This window comes from Ovis aries, chromosome 25 (genome assembly GCF_016772045.2).
Source record: "Ovis aries strain OAR_USU_Benz2616 breed Rambouillet chromosome 25, ARS-UI_Ramb_v3.0, whole genome shotgun sequence".
Classification (NCBI taxonomy): domain Eukaryota; kingdom Metazoa; phylum Chordata; class Mammalia; order Artiodactyla; family Bovidae; genus Ovis; species Ovis aries.
The window spans coordinates 8,863,116-8,890,535 of NC_056078.1; the positions used below are offsets into that span (position 1 = coordinate 8,863,116).

A 27,420-nucleotide genomic window follows, 5' to 3' on the forward strand; every position below is an offset into this window, starting at 1 on the left:
GTATTTGGATGAGGAATGAATATTTGATAAGGTGTTGGCTTCCTAAAATCCCTTGACATTTCTAGTGTTGTCTCGTCTTTTCAAATCCTGTGCTGTTGATTTCTATTTGCATTCATTTCAATTAGTTCAAATTCATTTCAGCTAATAAATGTTTATAGATCATCTACTATATACCATGAATTGTATCAGAGACACCCAGATGATTTAGCTGACTTTTCTCCATTCAGGAACTTTACTGTTTGTCAGGCTAAAAAGCCAGGTACATATTCAATGGTGATAATAGGACAAAAACTATTGAAAAAAGGCAATTTGTAAGCAAGCTCCCTAAAGCAATTCTTGAGATATCATTGTCTGTGTTTATCCTTTTGTATTATGAAAAATGGATAAGTAGCTGAGAGAATCATACCAGTAATTTTTCTTCCTCCAGTAAAGGCATTTTAAGAGGCCAGGGAGAACTGTGGCATTTCTCCAGGGTGCTGCTGGAGCCCGATGTCATCAGTGAAAGTGACTTATTAAACCCGAATGCTTTCCTCCAGCACACACATCTCCTCTGGCTTGTACACTGGAGGATCGCTTGTTTTTTGCTGGCTTCCCAGGTGACATAGTGGTAAAGAATCTGCCTGCCAATACAGGACACACAGAGACCTGGGTTCAGTCCCTGGGTCAGGAAGATCCCCTGGTGTAGGAAATGGCAACCCACTCTAGTATTCTTGCTTACAGAATTCCATCAACAGAGGAGCCTGGTGGGCTACCGCCCATGGGGTTGCAAAGAGTCAGACAAGACTGAGCACTCACATAATAATGGCAGCTGGAGAAACATCTTCTGATGACACTTTATTCTTTTTGTAAAAAATAAGTGAACGTGCAATACCTTTTTTCTTTGGGCTCAAACACCCCTTTGGGTCTTGTGTCTCATAATACATGGATTCTTGACACTGATGGGTTTAATGTTATGATGTCAGGTAGTAGACGGATGCCCCTGAGATAGGCCTTGTGCAGCGAAATGTATACTTTGACTGTGTATCTGTGCTGCAGGCTAATGCCTGGGTGAATCACCCAGCTAGTTGACTGAGTCTAGCAAACCATCTAGTACCAGATGCTAATACAACTTTTTCATTCCCGGCTCTTTGTCACTGGTCAGTAAATCTCATGAAATGCTAAGAGTTCTTTGTGGGGAAAAAAGAAGTAAAAAGGACTCAAAGTGATAGTTCTGTCTAGACAGAAAAAGCACAGTTTTTTATGGGGATGATGCAATAGAATTTGCAGATTTGAAAATTTGAATAGATCTGGGGATATGTCCACCTTAGGTATTAGAGTTTACTAATACCTAACATTTATTTACCACTTCACAATTTATATAGTGCTGCTTTTATATAACTGATTTTTCCTTTTTTTCCCCTTTGTATTCTTTTCCTGATTTCTTTCTTTCTTTTTCTTTTTTTCCTGTCCTTCATTCTTTTTTTCTTTTTACGGTTTTGATCCTGCTTTGCCTGCCTCAGTTATTGTACTTCTCCTTTTACACAGCTAGCAAGTGGCAGGCCATCCCCAGGGCTTCTGAGTCCAAAAGTCAGGATTCTGTATTGTGGCAGTTTAGCTTTCAATATTTATTCCAGTTTTAAGCAACTTTAACTGTAATGTCTAATATTAATATTACAGTTTAATTCCTCTTTAGAAATAATTTAGAATATTTAAACATATTTTGATCAGATATTTGATTACATTAAAGTTGAGTTTCGAATACTCTAATAATTATTATATAGAAAGACAAATGTAGACTTTTCCCATTTAACATAATGCACCCTGTTTAATTGGATAAGAAAAAATAGGATGTAATAACAAAATTTTAAATCAAATATCATACATCTAGTACTTTTAAAAATATGGATCTGGTGAAACAGATAATGAGACGTATTTTCGTGTTAATCAGTGGTTCTTAATATAAATGTGCTGCTAAGTCGCTTTAGTCGTGTCCGACTCTGCGACCCCTTAGACAGCAGCCCACCAGGCTCCGCAGTCCCTGGGATTCTCCAGGCAAGAACACTGGAGTGGGTTGCCATTTCCTTCTCCAATGCATGAAAGTGAAAAGTGAAAGTGAAGTCGCTTAGTCATGTCCGACTCTTTGCAACCCCAGGGACTGCAGCCTACCAGGCTCCTCCATCCCAAATGTCTAGGATGGATAAATAATACATGGTTAAGAAGGGAACACTTTAAAACTGTATAATGCTAGAGTTTTCAGCTAAGTGAGGAAAAGGAGTGTATTTAAGTCAAGGGCACACTAATCTAATCTTTCCTAGCACCTCACAGGTTCTCTTCATAATTATTTGGATGCTTTTAACTGTTGTTTGTGTGTGCTTTTGGAGCTTAATTGAAATAGAATTGACATACAACGTTGTGTAAGCTTAAGGTGTAAAACGTTGATTTGATTTGCAGTATGATCACCACATAGTGTTAGCTAACCCATCACATAATTACCATTTCTTATTTGTGGTGAGAACATTTAAAATACACTTTCTTAACCTCTCATAGCATGCAGTGTTGTTAACTCTGTTCAGAGTGCTGTGTATTAGATCCTAGAACTTAGTCATTTTCCAGCTGGAAGTTTGTACCCTTGACCAACATCTCCCCATTTTCCCCACCCTACAGCCCCTAGAAACACCTCTTCTACTCTGTTTCTGTTCATTCAGCTTTTTAGACTCCCCATGTAAGCCTGTCATACAGTATTTTTCTTTCACTGTACGTCTTATCTCAGCATAATGCCTTCAGGGTCCATCCATTGTTTCAGTGGAAAGATTTCTTTCTTTCTTATGGCTTCTTAATGGTTTCATTGTATGCATATATCACATCTTTATCCATTTATCTGTTGACATGCAGCTTAACCACAGGTTGGAAATCTTGGTTGGGACTGCAAACTGGTACAGTACTCCCATCTAGTGGTGGTACATGTGAATTGCAGGATCAGAAGACACTGCCACCTTCAACTTCACTAAACTGATGTGAGGCACCCTAAGAAAAATTAGTTTTATTTTACTTTTTAATTCTTTCTGGAGAGTAAAATGGGATTTATCTATTACAAGATTTATTTTCAAAATTTTATATATCCTTAAATAGTTTTGGATGCCTTTGCTAAGGCATTTGGTGCAGCTTGCATTCTGTCTGAATTAGAAGCCCAAATTAAATGCTTGTGTTTACAGCTCTGTTATAATCACTTTAGAATGATGACTGTAAAATTTTAAAATTTCCATAGCATTCATTTTTATTTTCTTTAATCTCTCATGCGGCAAAATAAAAGAATGTGTATAAGAAGAGGCTTACAGACATGGGGTATAGCTCAGAGTGCAGAAGGGAAATCAAGAGAAAGCCAAGGGAGGAGCAGAGGTATGCAGGGGAAGCAGGGAGTTGTAGTAAAGGGGAGAGAAAATGGGGAGGGGTGGTGGGAAGGATGGCGGTGGGCAGGGGTGGGATTGATCAGGCTTCGGCTCCTTTCCTTCAGCCAGTGTTCCCCAGGGCCAGTTGTCCATGGTTCTAGACCTTCGTTGTGCTGGTCTCTACTGGATGGCCCTCTTCTTTCCTTCGCCTGGCTAATACTTGCTCAAGATTCAGGCGATAGTACCCTCCTGGAATCCTTCTAAAACTGTTGTCCAGCTATGATGGCCTCTCACAGCACACTGTAAAGGCCTCCTGCCTGGCACTTACGACACTGTATTCTAATTCAGAACTTTCCAGCAGTTTCTTAACTCACGTGTGCCCAGAAACACATCCCCTTCTTTCTCCAGGGTGTGACTGAGGACAGCCCCAGTCCTAGATTGGTTGACCCTGGTGGCAAGTAGCCTCCTTCCTGTATCCCAGGGCCATAAGTACTATTTTCTCTGCATGGAAAACATTATAAAGTGCTCCTCTAAGCAGTGATATCTTTGACTGTTTCCCAGCAAAACTTGTTAAAGCAGCCTAATAAGTTGGATGTTGAACTCGTCATACTCTAGGCCCCTAGTTCATTGTTTCCAGACCTCTTCTTAACCTCCCTAACGGCTGGTCATCTCTCTTGCTGATTGCTCCTTCTCTGTGTGACCTCCCTAAAGGGGACTACTTCAGGCCTTAACCCTGGGACCTCTTCTCTGCCCTCACTGCTTCTCAGACTTCAGTGCACCTTCTGACCACCTGGGGATCTTGATAAGTCAGATCTGATGAAAACAGGTCTGGACAGACAGGCTTAGGTCATCTCATTCAGTCTCATGAATTTTTTTTTCTATTCCCCTCCCCTGTCATCTCCTCTCCCCTTCCCCTCCTCTTCCCACTCTTCCCTCAACCCCTTCTCTCCAACCCCTACCCACTTTTGGCAATTCATTTTTCTAAATATTTTACACATGGTCTCAGGACTTCTTAATGCCATGTAATATGCCAACAAGTCCCAGGTTTTATCTCCAGCTTGGATTGCTCACCTGGGCTGCAGGCTTACAGATCCAGATGACTACCTGAGAGCTCCATTTAGATTTCTTAAAAAAAACTTAATATTTTGAAATTTTAAATAATCACCATTAAGATGCCCTCTTCTCCTTCTCTGAGCTCACTCCCTACAGCTTTCTCCTTCCTCCATTTCTATCTGACCACAAGGTCTTCTTACTTTTCCTCCAACAAAGCAAGCAGGCACACGATATTCCTGAAAGATAGAGTGCCTGAAACAAGAAAAAGGATTGAGAGCGAGATGATTCTTGCCATCACACTGATGAGTTGTAATTCTTAAAATACAACATACAATGTTGAAAGCGTCAGCTTTAAAATCCATACCTCTTTGTCTTGATGTAAAAGCAATATGCTCTTTCACTTAGTGTTATAGGCTGTATTTAGTCATAGTTCAACAAATCCAGTTACCGAACTGTGTGCAGTGTGCTAAAGAGAAAGAAAGGGGCCACCTCACCCCCGTTATAACATGCAGTGCCCCATCATCAACCTCTGTGGCGTGTTTTCTAGTGGATTAGTGCTAACAGACCTGAAGAGAGTCATCATTGATTTGAAATTGTCTACTTTCTGAGGATTCTCTTTGTGCTAGTTTATTTTTTTTTTTAAGAAATTTAAGTACTATGATAACAAGCTAAAAAATCCAACTTAAATATAAACAGGTATATAATGAGAAGCAACGCTCCTTCCTGCCCTTAGTGTTCAACACCCACTGTTAACAGCTGCTATGATGTCAGGTAGTGGTTCTTAAGAATTGTTTTTTTTTTTTAGCTTATAATCATTTTGTCTGTTTAGTTATTTAGGAATTGTTGACATGAGGAAACAAAATGTGCACTGTAATTTTTAAAACATCTTTATAACCAGTGCTCATGATGAAATTACATTGTCAAAATGATGGACCTCCTTGGTGCTAACTCTAGAATAGAGGAGTCGTTTATAGAACATTTTCCAAGGCTAGAATCCCGCTTTCTCTGAGATCCAGGAAGCCGTCTCCTTGCTGAGGCTCCCTCCGCCCAGTCCCGCTCTCCTCGCGTGCCCACCGTGGTCTGCTCTCCCTTTGAGTCTTGCTCGTCTCTCGTGGAAGCTGTCCTTTCGTTCCTTCTCCCTCTCCTTTGACTAATGGGAGATTGCCATTAGTCAGCTTTTCACGTCCAGGAACTGATCTCTTCTCCTTATCCTGCTTGTTGGCGCCCACGCAGGGTATACTGTTCAGTAGATACTTACGGAGTGAACTTCTCTAACGTTTTTCTTGGCCTCCATGGCTAAGAAGACGAGTTTTCGTGTCAGACCCTGGTTCAGATCCCCGCTCCACTACTAGATAGTTGTCTGGCTGGACAAGATGCTTAACTTCTGGGCACGTGATTTTCTGGACCCTTCCTTATTAAAAATGTAAAAATCATGTTTTCAAAAATTTTAAAAAAGAGTATTCTTTGGTAAAACCTACCTCAAAATAAAATTTAAAATAGGAATCAAACATAAAAATATTTATATTGTTTAATGCAATAATCCCACTTATAACAGTCCATCTAATGTATATATTTGGATAAATACATGAAATAAATATATGAAAACAATCCCCCCAACCCCGAAAAAAAGACACAGGCCCCCATGATCGTGCTTGCACGTACAGTTCCTGTGAGGGTTAAACAAGATTGTTTATATAGAAGGCTTAGCATAGTGGAAATATCCCAGGTGTCCATTGACAGATGAATGAATAAACATCTGGCACATTCATACAATGAAATATTATTCAGCCTTAAAAAGGAATGAAGTTTTGACTTAGGCTCCAGTGGGGGAGGAACCCTAAAGATGTTAGGCTAAGTGAAATTAGCCAGACCCAGAAGGACAAATGATGTATGATTCCACTTGTAGAAATATCCAGACAAGGCAAATTCGTAGAGATAGAAGGCAGAGTAAAGGTTACTTGTTGCTGAGGGATTATAAAGTTTCTGTTTGGGGCAATGAAAGAGTTTTGAAATTAAATAGTAGTGATGGTTACACAACATTGCAACTAACTAGTGACCCTCAACTATACACTTAAAAATGGTTAAAATGGCACGCTATGTATTATATATATTTTACCAGAGCTTAGAAAATAATGTCCTCTACCAAAGGCTACCTTAAACAGGTGAATTAGATGCTCTGTGGATTGTGTCAGCGAAGGTCCTTAAAAAAGCTTAGTGTAGCCCCTGCCCACGGTCAGTTCCTAATCAATGGCCATCATCACTGAGTCGGTTGTCAGTGTTCGGTGAGCTTTTCAGTGTGATTCCAGTTTACACGAGAGCAGTGTTCAATGGTTAAATAAAAATGTTCCTTTAGCTTTTTTGATAATTAATGGGATCTCATTAATTATCTCACATCTCGTTTCTGTCCCCCAGAGTTATTGATTTAGGAGTCATGACTCCATGTGACAAGATACTGAAGGCTGCTCTAGACCACAAAGCAGGTACTATGCAACTGGGTTCCTGGGCGTTTCAGTAAATTGTATTCTCCCAGTGTCCGTCGGCAAAGGGTGATGCCCCCACCCGTGGAGGTTACTGGGACCTGCAGACACTCAACTGACAGCTCCTGCCTGGAGGGTTCTGTCATTGCCATTTATAAACGGGACTAAAGGGGTAAATAGGTAACTGTGAAACTCCTTTATAGTTCCGAGGAAGGGGTATGGGGACAGGCTTCTTAGAACAATTTGTATTAGATTTTGTTTTTCTCTCTGTGTGTTTGTTCTTATATTTCTTCTGACACTGTGACATATCCCATCTGGGAAATCATGAACTAACAGTTTCGTGGCTTTTCCTAAAACGGTGGCAAGCAGATTATTGCAACCTGAAGTTGCAAATCATATTTACTACCAAAAGCAAGCAATAAATTGAAAACCCCCAGTCAGAAAAGAAGTCTCAAAATTATTCATAGAAATTGGGAATTTATCTTCTGGCTTGTGGTCTTTATTACAGAGTTTTGAAAATGAGTCTTCATACTTTTTCTCTTTTTCTCGAATCCTCCTTTTCATTGTTCTTTTTTTCCTTTTTTTAAATAATAGATATAATTGGCCTGTCAGGACTCATCACTCCTTCCCTGGATGAAATGATTTTTGTCGCTAAGGAAATGGAGAGACTAGCTATAAAGATCCCATTGTTGATCGGAGGAGCTACCACTTCCAGGTGAGTCATGCTAATGAGCTTCATGCCTCAGTGAAATTTTCACAGATGCTAGTGTTTAAAAACAGTGATAAAACCTGAGGTTTTTCCTACACATAGCACCTTGGCTCCTTATTTTATAAACACACGAACTTTCTAGTCTTTGTGCCACAAGAGCCAGAATAATTTGGGGGCCTGCTGCAGGAAACTCCTCCATCAGTGCCACCCCCACACCTGTTTTTGGATTCCTTTGGCCTGTAGTCATCTTCCCCTTAATCCTCTCACCTCCTGTTCAGTTCCTGAGACTGCTAATGAGCACCTGAGTGAAGATGTGTGTTTTAGCACAAAGGCATTGCTTGAATTTTAGCCCACTCTCTGTCTTGAAGCAGGTGTCTAAGTAATTACAAGCTCTGTTGAAGAAACTCTAACCTTGTAATAGTTGAGATAGAAAGCTGACTGAGAAAATGAATCAGAGGAGTACTTTGGGAAGTTGTTTCTGAAAAGGAGAGCTTTTGGGAACCTTTGGGTCAAATAATTTAAAGAAGAGGAAGTTCAAGTTTGGTCACAGGATCATTATTTATTTTGTCAGCTATCTCCTGGGGTCATGATCATAATGCTAGTTGGTGAGAGGCATGTTAATTAGAGGTAGTAGACTTTTTATGATGCATCCCTTATGCCCATATAGCTCACTTTGGCAGGGAGCAGTGCCCAGGTAGAGCATTGGTCCTGGTGGTCGCACAAGCATGCAGTTGTTTCTGATACAAAATACAGTAGATGGCCGGGCCAAAGCTATTCAGAGTTCCTTTCACACTGGAAACAACTGTATGTTAAGCCACTTGTAGTAGTTAGGAATCTCCAAACAGGATGTATGTCTATACATGGGGCATGGGGGGAGGGAGACAGAGAGAAATTGATTTTAAGGAACCGTCTCATGTGATTCTGGAAGCAAGAATGACTGAAATCTGCAGAGAAGGTGGGCATGCTGGAGGCCTGGCAAGAGTTGCTGTTGAATCTTGAGTCCAAAGGCAGTCTGGAGGAAGAAGGCCTTCTTCCTCTGGGAACCCCAGTCTTTTCTCTTTGTTGTTGTTGCTCACTTGCTCAGTCATATCTGATTCTTTGTGACCCCATGGACTGCAGCACACCAGGCTTCCCTGTCCATTACCATCTGCCGGAGCTTGCACAAACTCATGTCCATTGAGTTGGTGATGCCATCCAACCATCTCATTCTCTGTCATCCCCTCTCCTCCTGCCTTCAATCTTTCCCAGCATCGGGCTCGTTACCAGTGAGTCGGCTCATCACATCAGGTGACCAACATACTGGAGCTTCAGTCCTTCCAATGAATATTCAGGACTGATTTCCTTTGGGATTGACTGTTTTGATCTCCTTGCAGTCCAAGGGACTCTAAAGAGCCGCCTTCAATACCACAGTTTGAAAGCATCCGTTCTTTGGTGCTCAGCCTTTATGGTCCAACTCTCACATCCATACATCACTACTGGAAAAACCATAGCTTTGACTGTGCAGACTTTTGTCAGCAAAGTAATGTCTCTGCCTTTTAATATGCTGCCTAGGTTGGTCATAACTTTTCTTCCGAGGAGCAAGCGTCTTTTAATTTCATGGCCACAGTCACTGTCTGCAGTGATTGTGGAGCCCAAGAAAAGAAAAGTCTCTCACTGTTTCTATTGTTTCCCCATCTGTTCGCTATGAAGTGATGGGACCAGATGCCCTGATCTTAGTTTTTTTGAATGTTGAGTTTTAAGCTAGCTTTTTCACTCTCCTCTTTCACCTTCATCAAGAGACTCTTTAGTTCCTGTTCGCTTTCTTCCGTAAGGGTGCATATCTGAGGTTTTCAATATTTCTCCTGGCAGTGTTGATTCCACCTTGTGCTTCATCCAGTCCAGCATTTTGCATGATGTACTCTGCATATAAGTTAAATAAAGAGGGTGACAATATACAGCCTTCTCTTAAGGTCTTCAGTTGATTAGATGAGGCCTACCCATATTCTGGAGGGCAATCTGCTTTACTCAGAGCCTAATGATGTAAGTGTTAATCACATCTGAAAAATATCCTCACGGAAACATCTAGATTGTTGTTTGACCAAGAACTGGGTATCATGGCCTTGCCAAATTGGCACATAAAATTGACCATCCTCCCACTTTTAATCTGAATAGCACATTTTCATGAGTGGTTACAGTGTTCTATCTCTACTAATTGCTTCTCATACTTGGAGAACTCAGTAGTGTGGCTGTTATTGCTCACGTTAGAAAACTGGCTTTGTTTTTCCACGAAGAACTTAACCTGCTAGGATTATGTGGCAGATTGTTCTCTAGGAATATGACTATCTGTCAATATCTGGGATTTCAGTGAGCATAGTTTGGGTAATTGAATGATTGTAGTGGGAATATTCATTAGCTTAGTAAAGAGAATGGTAAGAGAATCTACCGATTATTGTCAACATGAAGGACCTTTTAAAATCAGAGTTGTAAAATAGGAATAAAGAAATATTTAAATGAGTAGATGTAATAAAATGCATTATGAGTTGTGTGAATGTGATGCTAGTTTCCAAATAAGAAAGATTTTATGGGGACTCTACACTTGGAAGTTCAGTATCAGGAAACCACATCCTGCTGCTTGTTCAAGCTGGAGCATTGCTGTTGCTTAGTCTCTGAGTTGTGTGCAGCTCTTTTGTCACCCCACGGACTGTAGCCTGCCAGGCCTCTCTGTCCGTGGGATTTCCCAGGCAAGAATCCTGCAGTGGGCTGCCATTTTCTTCTCCAGGTGATTTTCCTGACCCAGGGATCGAACTTGCATCTCCTGTATCTCCTGCATTGGCAGGCAGGTTCTTTGCCACTGAGCCACCAGAAAAGCCCAAGTTGGAACATTACTAATAGTTAATTGTATTATATCTCTCACCAAGTAAGAGCCACAGATTAAATAATGATCAGAAGTAACATGACGAGCCTCTCAAGATGTATCATTGGCAACATTAGCCGTAAATGACTCTTAACAGTTATAACCTGGTATAACAAGTAATCAATTAGATCAGTAATGACCAACAGTCCTCATGCTCTTATAGAATATCTGTTCTCTTCATCTGGAAAACTGAAGGTTCCTCCCAGGAGACAGACATCTGGTTCCCATGATCTCCCAGGTCTCTTTAACTGCAATATTCTGTTTTTCAATGAGTTTTTCTGGTTCTCTTCTCTTCCTTGCCTGTTACAGTTTCTGAAAAATTATTTAGAAAATAAAAGCCAATAGTCATGCTTCCAGGTAACCATGTCTTTCTCCAGTTTTGCCTGCATTTCAGCTTTGTATAAGTGGATTCCATCGATACTATTTATACTTAATCTACTGTGTATATTCTGTGTCGAGCTCAACATTATGTCTTTAAGCCCCAACTCATTGTTACAATAGTCAGGGGTTTTTTTGTTTTGTTTTGTTTTCCACTTTGTGGTAAAATATTGAATTTGGTTTATTTATCCATGTTACTGTTGTGGGCGTTTGGGGTTTTTCCAGTTTGGGGCTGTTAACGTGGAGTGCTGCTATAAATGTGTATCTTCCCTGAAGCAGACTTGCTGGGTCACAGAAGATACGTATGGTCGTCTGCATTCCATGGACAGAGGAGCCTAGTGTACTACAGTTCACAGGCTCACAAAAGTCAGACACAACTTAGTGACTATATGGCAACAACATCTGCGTTAGATATTTATTGCAGGGTCTTTTTCCAAAGTGATTGTACTAATCTATACTCCCACCAGCAATTGTCAGGTTTCTAGTTATTCCACGCCTTTTTCAGTGTTTGCCATTTTACTGTGTATGCAGTAGTATCTTAATAAGACCTTCATTTATATTTCTCTGCTGACTAATGATGTTCAGTACATTTTCATATGTATATTGACAGTTTGGATATACTTTTTGAATTTTTTCTTTTTAAACTATTTCACCATTTTTCTTACTAATTTGTATGCATTCTTTATTCACATTGGATGTAGCTCTTTCTCAGAAAGTGTTAGTCTCTCAGCGATGTCTGACTGCAACCCCATGGACTGTAGCCCGCCAGGCTCCTCTGTCCACGGAATTCTCCAGGCAAGAATATTGGAGTGGGTAGCCATTCCCTTTTCTAAGGGTTCCTCCTGACCCAGGGATCAAATCCTAGTCTCCTGCATTGCAGGCAGATTCTTTACTGTCTGAGCCACCAGGGAAGCCCCTATCAGAGAGAGAGAGAGAGATATATATATGGCAACAGATTCTTCCAATATGGCTTACATTTTATTTTCTTAGCGGTATTTTGGGTAACAGAAGTTCTTCATGTTCATGAAGTCTGATTTATGGATCTCTTCCTTTATGGTTAGTGCTTTTTGCATCTGTGTAAGAAGGCATCTACTCCAGGAGAGTCAGCTTTGCTAGAACGCATTCAGGAGTTTGAATGTCTCAGAAGCCATCTGAGAACCCTTATCATCACCTCCTACAGACCTGTCGAGGGAGGGCTTAGCAGTGGCCCAGTTCTTTCCTTTACTAACTCCTTTTTGAGCAGATGGAGGCTCAGGACTTCCAAGTTCTCGTGAAAGCAGATTCTGAAGGGAATAGTAGCATGGCTTTTCCAAACTTCAGGGGCCTGCAGTAGGTAGCATGAGAGAATTAGAACTGTTCCCCCAGACACTCGAAATGAGGCTTGAGGATGGATCCTTGGAGAAGCTGAAAGGGTTATACAGATTTGGGATCATTTGTGGGTAGAAATGTGCTTGGAGTGGCCCTTTTAAACCTACAGCAATAAGAGAATAGAAAACTGAACAATTTCCTGTCTGTAATACAGATGATTTTGTATCACAAACTAGAAATGACTTTAATAGAAATCTGGCCCTTTTAGCTACAGAACTTCTCAAGGGCAAAAGTCTGGCAGTTAGCTCTCAATTTTTTAACTGGTTTAAAGCCAATAGCTGCAAAATGTCTTTTTCAATTATCTTTTGTGTAATTTAACTTGGAGAATTCAACAGGAAGTCACATTGCTCAAAGCGGGAGGTAATTTTCTGAGTTTTGTTTTGTTTTTTTAAATTGCTCCAAAGTATGGTGCTGAATCACATAACTGATAATATTTTCCTCTGTATAGGATTTCATGGAATGAATTTTATATGCTAATCTCACTCCTGATTCTATCTTAATTTTCCTGAAATTTATTTTCCATTTTCTTTCATTTTTCTCATCACATTTTAAGTTTTGGTCATGCTGCATTTATGTAAAACACTAATTCCGGGATAGGATAGGACATGAAATAGATGTTTGGAGTATGTGTTCTTTTTCGGAATGTGAAAGAGTTTCTTCTTATGCCCTCTTAGATCAGCTCCAGCCTGCAGCTGGGGGTGACTTTGTGCCAGCAGTCCCACAGGCTCAGGGAAGACCTCCGTGTTAGACACCTAACCACTTAGCACAGATGAGGCCTAATCCACACTGGTAGCAAGGTGGGAGACCTTGGGCTAGGGCTGACACTGCCATAGTTAGTCGGTCACTATGGGAGGTGACTGATTAAATCCTAGATGTTGACTAGGGATTTAGCAGAGATGCATTTGAGATTCAGCCTCAGCCTCTACCCCTTTGCTCTGGGTATGTAGGAAGGAGAGGAGAGATTCCAGTGTTTTGTATTTTTTCAGACTTCAGAAAGAAGTATTCTTCCACCTGGAGAAGTTTGCATAAATGGAAGCTTAGGAAAAAAGTGGAATCAATGTCAAACCAGAAGCACTCTTTTTTTAAAAATTAGTTAATTTATTTTAATTGGAGGCTAATTACTTTACAATATTGTGGTGGTTTTTGCCATACATTGACATGAATCAGCCATGTGTGTACACGTGTCCCCCATCCTGAACCCCCCTCCCACCTCCCTTCCCACCCCATCCCTCAGGGTTGTCCCAGTGCACTGGCTTTGAGTGCCCTGTTTCATGCCTTGGACTTGGACTGGGATCTGTTTCACATATGGTAATATACATGTTTCAGTGCTATTTTCTCAAAGCATCCCACCCTCACCTTCTCCCACAGAGTCCAGAAGTCTGTTCTTTACATCTGTGTTTCTTTTGCTGTCTCTTACATAGGGTCATCATTACCATCTTTCTAAATTCCATATATATGTGTTTATATACTGTATTAGTGTTTTTCTTTCTGGCTTACTTCACTTTGTATAATCAACTCCAGTTTCATCCACCTCATTAGAACTGATTCAAATGTGTTCTTTTTAATAGCTGAGTAATACTCCATTGTGCACATGTACCACAGCTTTCTTATCCATTCGTCTGCTGATGGACATCTAGGTTGCTTCCATGTCCTATCTCTTGTAAACAATGCTGCAGTGAACATTGGGGTACACCTATCTCTTTCAGTTCTGGTTTCCTCTGTGTATATGCCCAGCAGTGGGATTGCTGGGTTGTATGGCAATTTTATTTCCAGTTTTTCAAGGAATCTCCACACTATTCTCCATAGTGGCTATACTAGTTTGCATTCCCACCAACAGTATAAGAGGGTTCCCTTTTCTCCACACCCTCTCCAGCATTTATTGTTGATAGCTGGACAAACTCAAACTTCATGCCTGTGCTCATCCATCTTGGGCAGTTTTTATGTTGGAAAGGAGCACTTTGATTTGTTTTGTTTTTTTTAAATCATGAAATCCATCCATTTCTTCTCAGCGCCCTTTTCTAGACCATTAAATAGGCAATGACCAGAACTGCACTGAGAAACCTTGGATACTTACTAAATATCAATTATGTTGATTTAAACATTTCAATTTTTACCAGCTAGCTTTAAAAGAAATGTCACTGAAATCACATCAGGCCTAAAATATTGTTTCCTAGGGGAGCTTCATGGAGGAAAAGGACATAGGTATATTTGTGTGTTTCAAGTTGCTGGGGAAGCATCTGAGGAAGAGGAAGCATACAGTCTTGACTTATGTTCTGTTTTGAAGCTGGAAGCAAATCCTTCTTTATAACTTTTCCTCCTGTTTGAAAATCTTCCCCGCCTCATAGACTACCCAGGGTAACTTCAGAATCTTTGGTCTCCAAGCACACAGTAGGCACAGATGGTCGTGAGGAGTCGGTGGGGTTCATTAGGCTGCTCCAGGGCTGTGGTGCGGTGCCCCCTGCTGGTGGCCATGCCAGCCTCCCAGGTCAGAGGGCACCTTCTGTGCTAGCTGGTCTAGGCCTGAACTTCCATCTCACAGCCCAGTTCTGGTGGCTTATGGCTTTCATCCTTTGCTTTCTATTTCTGTAGAGAAATATGCTGAGAAAGGGGACAGGTGAAATGATAGAGGTTTTGTCTGTCTCATTGTGAATGAGTTTTTAGAGTCTTTCCTTACAAGCCTATTAAAAACACACTCAGATATTACACCTTTAATTTTTTTATTTTTATTTTTTTGATTTTCAAAAATTGCCTCAGTAATTCACACTTATTGAATGTCAAACAATTCAGAACATGTCAACCAATTCAGAAAGTAAACTTTTGTCTCTTCCTTCCCAGATTCAGCCCCAGTTCTAATCTCCATGTAACCAGTGCTGACATTATGCTATCTGTCTTTGCTTTTTCTATTATAGACACTTGAAGGTTGGTTGGTTGGGGCACGGTGAGGGTGGTAGTATTTTGTTTTGTTTATTTTTTAAATAAAATTCTATTAAACACACTGTTTTTGCTAGTTTGGTTTTTCCCCATAAAATAGCACATTCTGGACATCTTTCCAAATGGGAAAATATTTTAGTTGAGGGGAAAAAATATGAAAGTATGTGACTTGGGGAAAGCTGCTGCTGCTTTAAGGGGGAAAGAAGGAGGAGAGAAGACTGGAAACACTGTCTGTTTAGTGGGAGTGGGAACTATGGTTATCACCCTTGTGCGTGGAATTGTGGCTAAGTCTGCACTTCTGTCCCAGCCTCAGGGCATGTAGTAAGGAAGGATGTATATATCTTCAATTCTCATTTTAACACGTTATGCTCTATACTAAAATAGCAGATAAGTAGCCTGTGCTATTGATACAAACATTCAGCAATCAGAGGGCAGTTTGTTGGTAAAATCAGGTAATTTTAAGCATTAAAGAGTGTTTCTTCCTCAGAACTGACATTTTCAGGTTTGGCGAAAGAAACGGGGGGTTGAGCCACTGTTAGGATAAGATCTTGCTGCTTTGACCTCTCTCTATTACTGTGTGTTGAATTTATTTAGGTCCGAGTTTCCTTCCGACAAGTAGAAGGTGGGCTTGGCTTGGAGGAGTGTTGGTGTCTCCTGGTGGGAGGCGGGGAGCAGCAGCTGGGGAGTGGTGTCCCATGTCCCTTGCCACTGTCTGCTTCTCCAGGGACTCTGGCTGGTGGCCCAGTTCATCTGCAGGAAAAAACTCCGCTTTGACCTTTATGACAGCAAAGTGCAGTCACCAGGCCAGTCTGCTCCCTTAGTTCAGACAGGCTGCTATTGAGTGTGAGGTCACAGGTCTGATCCCATTGGCAGAGAGCTGAGGACATTGTCCTCTTTTGATCCTAGACTTCTTTGTTGCCTGGGCCAAAAATCCAGGTCTTTTCCCCTTGGCTTCCCCATGTTAGGGTGGGGAGAAGGTCATTCTCGCTTTTCAAGGGATATTCGATATTTATTTATAAGTACTGTGAAATGTTTCTCTGGAAAGCACTGTAGAAACACATTATCTCTAATGGTTCTGAACAGGCGTTGTGTAGCAACTGTCAGCCCTGATGGATGTGTTTTTCTCCCTGACCTCTCTTTTCAGAACCCACACAGCAGTTAAAATCGCCCCAAGATACAGTGCGCCTGTGATCCACGTCCTGGATGCATCCAAGAGTGTGGTGGTGGTGAGTGTGGGCCTCATGCTATTGTGGGTCTGTTGCGATGAGAAAGCAGAGAGCACTGAGAGTTAAGGGTATTGCTCGAGATCTTCTGTTTGTTTTTCTCCTATTCTCCTAAAAAAATTGTCAGACTATCCTAGGGCTTGTGGTGGGGTCACTGCAGGTATCTGCATTGCCGGAGGAGGGTGGGTCAGTGTGTCCTGTGCTTTCAGGGACCTCTTCCTGAGCCAGCATCGGCAGTGCTGTGATGCCAGGACACCAGCCCAGAGGGGGATTTCAGTCATTTACAGATATTGACAAATATGAATGGGCACTTTCTTAACTCTCCCTAAAGGAATGTAGAATTTATCAGTTTTTTTTTAAATTGAAGTATAGTTGATTTACAGTGTTATGTTAATTTCTGCCATACAGCAAAGTGATCAAGTCACACGTTTATACATTCTTTTTTTTTTTTTTTTTTAATATTCTTTCCCATTATGGAATATAGTTCCCTGTGCTATACAGCGGGACCTTGTTGTTTATCCATCCTACATACAAAGCTTACATCTGGTAATCCCAACCTCCCAATCCATCTCTTCCCCCATTCCCTCCCCCTTGGCAACCGCCAGTCTGTCCTCTATGCTCATGATTCTGTTTTTGTTTTGGAAATATATTCATTTGGGTCCTGTTTTAGATTCTGCATGTGAGTGGTATCAGATGATATTTGTCTTTTTCTGACTTCACTTGGTATGATAATCTCTAGGTCCATCCATGTGGCTGAAAATTTCGTTCTTTATTATGGTTGAGTAATAGGAATGTAAAATTTTTTTAAATAACCCATTTCCAGATAGAAAAACGTTTAAACTGAAATGGGCCAATTGACCCACCTGAATACAGAAAAACATCCACAGATATATGTTGAAAACGCAGAATTTAGTGAATATAATAAACAACTTACCTTAGTGGTTTTTCCTGCCTTTCTCCATCATTTCCTCTTGTTATGTATTTCATTATATTCATTGAATAATGGGACATAATAGCTGTTGGGAATCTAAGTGACCATGTGATCCAGTGGTTTCCAAGTATGTTTTTGCCACAGAAAACTTTACAAGTAATGTCTTTTCTGGAAACTCAGTGGGCAAATAAGAGTGACCCCTTCCTTCCCCTCCCTCATCCCACTCCTGTTTCTCCTCAAACGAGCACACACAATTTAAACATCACTAATCCATTCCAGGGATTCCTGGGTGGCTCAGTGGGTAAAGAATCTGCCTGCAATGCAGGAAACCTAGGTTCAGTCCCTGGAGAAGGGCATGGCTACCCACTCCAGTATTCTGGCCTGGAGACTCCCATAGACAGAGGAGCCTGGTGGGCTATAGTCCTCACAGTCGCACACAGTTGGACATGACTGAAGCAGCTGAGCGCACGCAGCACAGTCTAGTCCAGCCTTCACATTTGCAGGCAAGGAAGGTCGCTGAGGGGCCTGGTGATTTGTGACATTCCCAGGCGCTATCCCGCAGCCTGGATGAGGGCCACCACACTTCCTGAAACATTTTCCAAAGGAGTTTCTTTCAGACCTGTGAATTAAAGCTGTACAGTAACTGCTAACATTATTAAACATTTATAGTGTGCCCAGCACTGCGCTAAGTGCTTTACATGGGCTTTTTGTTTAATTCTCATGAAGTAGATGTTTTCATTATCCCCATTTTAGAGGTGAGGAAATGGGAACAAAGAGGTTAGTAACTCTTGAGGCCACAGATCCCTCAAGTAGCAGGTGTGGATTGGAACGCAGGTGGCCTTATTCTGTGCTGCATTAGTTAAACTTGTTCTGTTAATGTTTAATAAGTCTCCTTTATTAAGGATAACGGAGAAGGCAATGACATCCCACTCCAGTATTCTTGCCTAGAGAATCCCAGAGACAGAGGATCCTAGTGGGCTGCCGTCTATGGGGTCGCACAGAGTCGGACACGACTGAAGTGACTTAGCAGCAGCAGCAGCAGCATTAAGATAAAATTAAATTGGGCTGAAATCATAAAATTGCAGTTTTTTAATTTGAAATTGACATAGACTAATATGCAAATAAAGTACATTTCTACAACTCTTATTTTGAAATACTATCTATATCTTATATTTGGATTGTATTTCCTAAGGGGCTTACTTCAGGTCCATGATTAAGTAACCAGCGCAACTCTCTTTAAGGCTAGTGGCTATTTTCAAATGCTAATGAGCGACTGAACATTTCCCATTTGAAGACCAGGCTGTTGAACCCATTTGAGTGCACAGGACTGATACAGCCCCTACAGGTCAGGGCGCGCTTTAGCTGGGAAGCACTTGGCCTCTTGATTCCATCTCTAGGACACTCTTCCATTGTCTTGAAGAGCTTAAGCACCATTGGCCCTGCTGGAGGCCAGCAGAGGAGGAGGCAGGGGCATCTGTGTTCTTCACTGTGTGGTCCAGCCGACTGTGGTTGGTTCTTCTCATATACAAAGGAACAACCACCCTTTGAAATCACTCAGATATAAGTCTGATGATAAATCAGTTGGGTAACTGCGGGTGACACGTTTTGGGAGTCATTGGTAGAGCTTGTTTAGGCTGATTTGTTTAGATTGATAGTTGGTTCAGAGTCTTTTGATCTCACTGCAGTGAGTACAGGCTTATGCTCTGGCTACTGTCTCATGTATTTATTTGAAAGATTCCAAAACATGGTAACTGCTTAATAGTTGGAGATTTAGGTTGGGGGATGCCCCCTTGCTTTTTTCCTTTTTTTTTAAATAAAAAACAAGATGCCAAAATTGATTTTCAGTGTATTCCCTCTTATTTTGCTGTAATTTGCTGTAAGAAAGAAAAAGAGGAAAAGAAAAGCTGTACTGTGTCTGATGGTTGGTGTGAAAACCCAGGTTGACTCTGATTTTGTGATTGATCATATGGAACAGCCCATATAATTGGCCATGAACTTGTTCTCATTGAGCAAGTCAGCCTGGGCAGGAAGGGGCTTGTCACCATACCTCTGGGAGCAGGGGTTCCACAGGGGGTGTGGAAGGGGCCAGCCAACAGAAGCAACACCTTCCATCTCCCCAGTAGTTCCTGTTGGGTGCTGTCAAGTTCTGGAAATAGGGGGGCTTACTTTCCCAGAGTTTAAAATCTAGCAGAATGTAACAATGTTTTAAAATCTTCAAAGCGTTGGCTGCATGTACTTTGGGGACTCGGGAGTAGGCATTCCTTGTTTTCATGAGCTCTGCTGAGTTTCCTAAAGGAGAACTCCACTGAGGCGAGGGTCATGTAAGACTGATGTGAATACCATTTGGGGGCCTAGTTTGAGGCTTGTCACAATGGCCTTTTCTGATTTTGTTCCTTAATAAAGCAATTTGGTCTTATACTCACTCACAGGTCATTGGATTGTTATTAGAGATACTTGGGCAATTCACATAGAATTCTAGACATTTAAAGCTGATGGGCACTGTAGCTGTCATCCAGCCTAATTTCCTCCCTTTCCAATAACGATATTGAACTTCCTTGCCTGTTTGTGTGTTAGAAAATCCTGTGGAGGATGCAGGGATAGGGCAGAGCTGTGATTTTGGAACTGACGTGATTAGCGGCAACCATGTCTTTCTTCTTGGTAATTATATTTTGAGCTTTGGTGGTAGCGATTCTTCTACCAACTTGGTAATCATAGTCATAAATATACCTGGCTGATTCTGTTTTATAGTTTACTGAGTAGCCTCACATTTCCCAATCAGTTTCCTTTCTTGCTTTAGCAGAAGTTCATGGTTGACTGTGAAGATCAGCCTCATTCTGTCAGCTAACATTCAGTGAGGATTCACCTTCTGTGTGCAGTCTTACCTTCAAAGGGCCTGTCTTAGTAAGGGAAGTAGACACAGACAGATGCTGGAAACCTGTGAAAAGTGCAGTGATGGAGAGATGAACAGAGTATCTTTGAAACCCTGAAGAGAGGGTACCTACCCAGTGTGTTGTGGATCCCCAGAACCCCCTCAGTTTCAGTGACTCACAGAACTCAGAAATGCTGTTAAACTCACAATCACAGTTTATTACCATGAATGGATACAGTTTAAAATTGAGTGAGATCGAGAAAAGGCCAGGCACCAGCTTCCAGGTGTCTCTCATATGGAGTCATATGGACAGGGCTTGATACTTCGACTAATGATGTGTGGTAGCATAGATGGAACATTGCCAACTAGGGGTGCTAACCAGAGCCTGGGTGCCTTGGGCTTTTACTGGAAGTCAGTCATGTGGGTGTGGCATGCTCACTTGACTGACCTTGGTTACTCAGTCTTGAACTGCTCCAGAGGTCAAACAGAGCACAAGCCAAGTCCCCCGCCATAAATCACATTGTTAGCATAAACAATCTGGGATAGCCCAAGGCCCCAGGTAGACAAAGACACTCTTTATCACTGAAGGCTTAGTATTTATCTCACAGGAACTGTCCTCTCTTTAGAATGCGCAGCACTGAAATGTCCCCAGCCTACTGAGTTGACCCTTTACTGCACCGCCAGGCAGAAACTAGCATGATTGGTAAACGGAGAGGAAATGACATTAACATGGGAAGGCTTCCTGAAGGTTGGACCTCAGGACTGACCATTGTTATGCCCGTTTTATCTTCTTTGCTGCTCTGTGGTTACTGAATTTTGATCTTGCATTTCCAGTGTTCTCAACTGTTAGATGAGAATCTAAAAGATGAGTACTTTGAGGAGATCCTGGAAGAATATGAAGATATTAGACAGGACCATTATGAGTCTCTCAAGGTAGGTAACAAAAACAGGTCCCCCCTCTTGGTTGGGTAATAGAACAATCCTACAGTTATTATCTTTATTTTGCTGTTGGAAGAGAGGAAGATTTAGGATCATTTTATAAAAGTCCTACTTTCTGCTTCACATCAGCATTCTTTACTGTTCCCAATAATTTTTGGCTATATTGAAATTAATTTTATTTATTCCACCAAACATATATTGAGTAAGCAGTAGGTGTTGGGTGCTGTTTGCCACCCAAGTTATGAGAATGAATAAAACATGAGCTCAGAGGCAGCAGCAAGACAGGAACTGAGACAGTGTGCCTAAATGACTCCCACAGATCCCTATTCTTAAGGAAATAATGGAAGAGAATGAAGACATTAGGAACATTGTAAGCTTCTCTCCCTGATCATCCAACACTCTCTGTGCAGAATTCGAGAACTGTCCTTCTCTAGAGGAGCTTCAGGGGATCTATGGAGATTGGGCATGATTACTCTTTAGAGGTTGTCAGGATATTTCTTCCTGGTTACCTGCTTACTGGGCTTTGTGTTGTGGATAGGGGATGCATTTTGGGGATGGCTTGGTAAGTGAAATGTGATGACCAACAGTGAGAAAGGAATATGTTCCTGAGGTGTTGGCTGGACCAAGACACTGGTTGGCTTGCCCACTCCTTAATCTGCCCACAGTTGGCTGTTTCTTAGTTCTGCCTCCTGGGCCTCAGGGCAGTCGGTGGCCCCAGTGAGCCCCAGCCTCAGGTAAAGTCCAGGCAGGAGTCTGCCCATCGCACGCTTACTCACCTCACTGCTGCGGCTGCAGGCCTGCCTTGCACTCGTGCACCCACGTGCACTGGACGTGTATTGCATCTTCACTGTATTGTTCTGGTGCTGATGTGAAGCCATTTTAGATGCAACAGGAAGAGTTTTCTAGAAGATGGATTTTTGTTTTCTTTCTTACTTACTTACTAGCTTCCTTGGACATACTTTCATAATAGCAGCTGAAAGTCTAAGTCTCTGACTGAATAACTTTTCTTTTTTCACAGGAGAGAAGATACTTAACCTTAAGGCAAGCTAGAGAAAATGGTTTCCATATTGACTGGCTGTCAGAGCCTCCTCCAGGTCTGTTGGGCTATGGGTTAGAGAAAAGCGCATGTGATAGCTCTGAGCTGAAGAGAGGTTTGCATTTCCAGGTCAACAGAATCAAACAGGCAGCTGGAAACTCTTAATTATGTTCAGTAGTGATGATGAACGACAGTGATGATTGAAAGTGAAAGTCAGTAGGTGCCATTTATGGAGAACCAAACACTGTCCTGAGATTGAACTGCAGCAGCTCTGAGTCCTTGACACAACCCGAAAATGAATGTGTTATTATCTCCACTTTAATTTGAAGAAATGGAATTTCGAGTGATAACTTGAAAGGTTACTAACATTCAGTCTCTGCTGTGTCTTCTAAACCGTACTCTTGCCTCTGTGCTGTGCCTGAGTGGGCCTTCTTCATCTTGAAGCCATTCTAGAGACCTGCCTGGATGGCAGTGTCACCGCTTTGGCCTGGGTCCCAGCCGGCCCGAGTACAGACACGGAATGTCTGAAACTGCAAATTCCTGCGTGTTGAAGAGACTAAAACATCGTAGCAAAGCAGGCGCTTCTGTTTCTGTTCACTCTTATTCTCACTCAGGTGCTTCCCTCTTTTGATTTCTTTAATTTGGTTTCTTTCCCTTCTGGTTTCTAACCTTTCTTGCCTTGCATAGGTGTTCACGATAAGGTGTAAGATATTTTGATAGGTTCAGAGAGGCATGAGATATGAATGTAAAACCGAGACAGGGTGAACAGGGGTTGTATTAATCGAATCCATACTTCCAAGGTAATACCTCTAATCTGCTTCCATGGCTCATCTCATCCATGTTCCACACATGCTCAGCAGAGTGATGGGTATTACACCGGAAATGTAGATGAGCTGGGTTCTAGGTTTAGTCCAGCTGCGTTTAGTGTGAAGAAGGCACATGGGGAATCGGGAGGCTTGGGTTCTAATTCCAGCTTGGCTCCTGGCTCTGAATCCTTGAGTGACCTTGAGCATCTTACCTCCATGTGCGACAGTTTCTAATATGTGAGAAAGGAGTTACTTTATGGAAATGTTGTGAGAATAAAATAAGATAATATGTATAAACCTTTGGAAAATATGCATTACTATACCAGCCCAATTAATGATTTTGTCTTCAGCTTTCACTATGAAATTGGAAAAATATCACAAGGGAAAATCTATTTTAGTCAAGTCAAATGTCCAAAATACATCTCAGTAGAAATAGTTCGCTCAAGGTCCACAGTTCCAGGCGGCAGTGGTGGCAGTTTTCAAGAGCTGTTTAACCCCCTTGCTGCTGCTACTGCTGCTAAGTCACTTCAGTCATGTCTGACTCTGTGCGACCCCATAGACGGCAGCCCACCAGGCTGCTCCATCCCTGGGATTCTCCAGGCAAGAACACTGAAGTGGGTTGCCATTTCCTTCTCCAATGCGTGAAAGTGAAAAGTAAAAGTGAAGTCGCTCAGTCATGTCCAACCCTCAGTGACCCCATGGACTGCAGCCTTCCAGGCTCCTCCATCCATGGGATTTTCCAGGCAAGAGTATTGGAGTAGGGCGCCATTGCATTCTCCAAACCCCCTTGCAGGGCCCCTCAAGGACAGTCTAGTCCTGGCATATTTTCAGGAAGTCAATAAAAGGAAAAGGAAGGGTTCTTCTTTTCTAGGTCTTTGGTGGTAAACCTAGGAACCTCACACAAACCTCCAGCTCTGACCAACAAGCTCATTCAAGAGTAACACCCTTCAGTCACCCGGAAGCAGAGTATTTCCCTGTCTTTCCAAGCAAGAGGACACTTGAGACAGGAGAACAGCTGTAGTTTCTTTTTAATTGCCAAACAAATCAGCAGAATAAAATACTTACAAGGAAGGGATTGTCCTGTATAGTAAAAAAATGACCAGGAACACATGGGAAAAAACTCCCATGAGTGGTATAAAAAGGTAGAGATTTCCAGGCAAAATTAAGAAGCTGCGCACACTTTGCCTGTACTTTGACCTCTCACTTACGCTACCTAGTGAGAGGAAAACACTCTTGAGACTTCCTGTGTTGTCACTGAGCACCAAAGCGTGGTGGTTTAGTTTAAGTTCTCTGATCCCTGTTTGCAGATCAGGAAACTGAGGATGTGAGGGCTGGGAAGCGGGCAGCAGAGTGATCACCTTGGACACCGGGCTGACCCACCCCAGGCTTGGCGGCACGGGGGGCAGCAGTGATGTCCAGGAAGCCCAGGGGCACCGTCTGTCTCTGAAGTCTTCACAAGTATTTCACTTATGACTCACAAGGCAGTGTAAAGAAGATTGTATTGAATATCCATGTACCCCCACCAGTCACTTAAGAAGTAACCTACTGCCCACTTTTAAAAGACAGAGCAATACATAGTGGAAATCCCTGTGAGCCCCTGCCTCTCTGGCAGGACCCTGAACCTGATGCCTGGTTTCCATGCATTCCCTTAGACTTTGATCATGTGTATATGTATCAGTGAAAGTAAAAGTTGCTCAGTCGTGTCCAACTCTTTGCAATCCCATGGACTATGCAGTCCATGGAATTCTCCAGGCCAGAATACTGGAGTTAGTAGCCTAACCCTTCTCCAGGGGATCTTCCCATTGCAGGGATCGAACCCAGGTCTCCTGCATTGCAGGTGGATTCTTTACCAGCTGAGCCACAAGGGAGGACCAAGAATACTGGAGGGTGTAGCCTATCCCTCCTCTAGTGTTTCTTCCCGACCCAGGAATCAAACTAGGGTCTCTTGCATTGCAGGCAGATTCTTTACCAACTGAGGATGAGGGAAGCCCATATGTATCAGTAGGCAATATAGATGATTGATCATGTTTTAAAACTTGATGGACGTGGCTGCTTCTATGTGTCTTTCTCCTGTGCATTTTCTTTTAGCGTTATCTTCCTCTCTACAAATTTGAGAATTTGAGAATCTGAGACTGTGAACCCAGTCTGCCTTTTTTCTTGGGCGAGGGTGAGGGGAGGGGTTGAGGGAAGTTTCCAGGGGTGATGTAGTCAATCAGCTGCAGGGGAAGAAGACTTTTATTTAAGATGTGCTGCAGAATTAGGCCTTTTCCACAGTAATTTCGAGTTCCCCTCTTTGTAAAACAACTCCTCTGGGTGACAGGAGGGAGACAGGGCATGGGAGCTAACAGAGCAGGAAGGAGGAGGCCAGGAAGGCTTCTCATAGGTGGCTCTGGGCACAAAGGGTGCTGAGCCACAGGCCTGCCCTGGCGTCGTTGGGGTTGATGGATCACTCCTTTCCCGCAGTGAAGCCCACGTTCCTCGGGACTCGAGTCTTTGAAGACTATGACCTGCAGAAGCTGGTGGACTACATTGATTGGAAGCCTTTCTTCGACGTCTGGCAGCTCCGGGGCAAATACCCAAACCGAGGCTTTCCCAAGATATTTGACGACAAAACTGTAGGTTAGTTCCATAAGTGCTTCCATCCTGCTCTGATATTCAAAACATCATCTTGGGCCCTTGAAGATGAAAATAGCTAGTGGAGCAGTGGGTTTGGATTATGCCAGATGGAGTGTTTTGTTTTTTTGTTTTTTCTTTTGGCTGCACCTCAAAGCTTGTGGGGTCCTGACCAGGCATCGTACCTGGGCCCTTATAGTATGGAGTCCTAACCCCTGGACTTCCAGCAGATTCCTAGAGTTCACTGTTACAGTATGATATAGGATATTGTTTACCTGCTCAGTCCTTTGATGGCTTTTAAACTGCTGGGTTGATTGTTATTCATTGACTAAACTTGGCATTTCTCTTACCCATTCTGTACTGAATCTTTGTTGACATCAATTATTTGCTGGGCATTTGGGATCCAAGAGAAGACGTATCATGGCTGCCATCTGGTACCTGCTGGCTGGGGGAGCAGTGGAGGGTGATTCCCGTATGACAGACCGGGCTTCTGCTTCAGGGCAAAGCCTGGGCCTCTGTGGACACCACACCGGGAGATGAGCTCAAGCTCAAACTGGAAGATCAGGAAAGGCTTCCTGGAGGAGGTGGTTTGAACTGCTCTTGGAAGATTAAGTGGCAGTTACTGAGACTGGGACTGGGAATGTGAGATGGTGATGAAGTAAGGACCCTCCAGGCCGAGGAGACCGAGTAGGAAGGCACGGGCGTTTGGGCTGATTTGAATGGCAAGGAGTCCATTGTGCCCAGTGGAAGCAAGGGTTGGGGGCAACAAGCCAGTCGATAGATAATCTGCTTCTCTCTTCCAGCCCTGCCTCAGAGACATGGGATCTAAGCCCATGAAGGCTAAGCCCTTCAAAGGATTCAGTAACAGCCAGCTCAGTGAGATGAGGAGTGGACTGCTGGACATGTGGGTTTAGGGCTGAGGGGAGCCTGAGAGACCGCCCCTTGCCTTCTTCCTGGAGGGATCCCTGAGGTGCATATTAGGATGCTGGGATACAGCAGCTCTCAGGCTCCCCAGGGTGCAGTGGTGAGAAAGGGGCTCTCGTTCTGCAGTGCTCCGGAGTGATCACAGGGAGCAATAGAGAGGCCAAGTTAGAGCTGGCCGGCCAGGCCCTGGTGAGGCACTGAGGCCCTGCTGGCACTGCCGTAGCCAGGCGAGGCCTGCGGGATCCCTGCCGGGTGCCGCCCGGGAGCAGCACCCGAACCCCACTTCACTCGGCAGGCTGTTCTGTACCCCGGGGGTCACGGTGAGGTCAGGGGCGCTGTCTGTGCACAGGGAACGCGGTGATGGGAGGATCTGGCCTGCTTTGTGTCACTCTGTCTGACACGTTACTGCAGGGAGTGAGAGCTGGCACCCTGCCTTTTGTTAAATGGAAAAATATGAGTGGTGTGAGCTGGTTGAGCTGACTGTGTCTGGGAGCTGTACTTAGCAGAATCGCTGAACCCTCAGTTGCTGCACCTGAGGCGGTGCTGACTGCAAACACTGACTTAAAGTATTTGAGAGGAAAAGAGAGGAATAAGGAGGGAAACTGGAGAGAAGTAGTGGTTTTAAAAAGCTTTCTTTAGTGAGTGTTACTGAATCTCTAAGTGAATTCTTATATTTTCCTAATAGGTGAAGAGGCCAGAAAGGTCTACGATGATGCCCAAAGTATGCTGCAGGCACTGATCAGTCAGAAGAAGCTCCAGGCCAGGGGTGTGGTTGGGTTCTGGCCAGCACAGAGCCTTCAGGACGATATCCACCTGTACGCGGAAGGCGCAGTGCCACAGGCCTCGGAGCCCATAGCCACCTTCTACGGGCTCAGGCAGCAGGTATGGAGGCCGTGCTGCCGGCG

The 27,420-nt window shown here is 42.9% G+C and overlaps 1 protein-coding gene across 6 annotated transcripts in view; it reads left to right on the forward strand.

Annotated features, from left to right (window-relative positions):
• Positions 1-27,420, forward strand: part of MTR (5-methyltetrahydrofolate-homocysteine methyltransferase) — a 126,114-nt gene that overhangs the window by 88,104 nt on the left and 10,590 nt on the right. For all 6 annotated transcript variants that reach the window (XM_004021372.6, XM_042241150.2, XM_012105022.5 and 3 more), the window contains 7 exons: positions 6,831-6,898; positions 7,490-7,610; positions 16,319-16,400; positions 21,032-21,130; positions 22,155-22,230; positions 25,442-25,597; positions 27,201-27,397. In XM_004021372.6, coding sequence (XP_004021421.2) covers positions 6,831-6,898; positions 7,490-7,610; positions 16,319-16,400; positions 21,032-21,130; positions 22,155-22,230; positions 25,442-25,597; positions 27,201-27,397 — 799 coding nt within the window. The remainder of the gene's footprint in view (positions 1-6,830; positions 6,899-7,489; positions 7,611-16,318; positions 16,401-21,031; positions 21,131-22,154; positions 22,231-25,441; positions 25,598-27,200; positions 27,398-27,420) is intronic.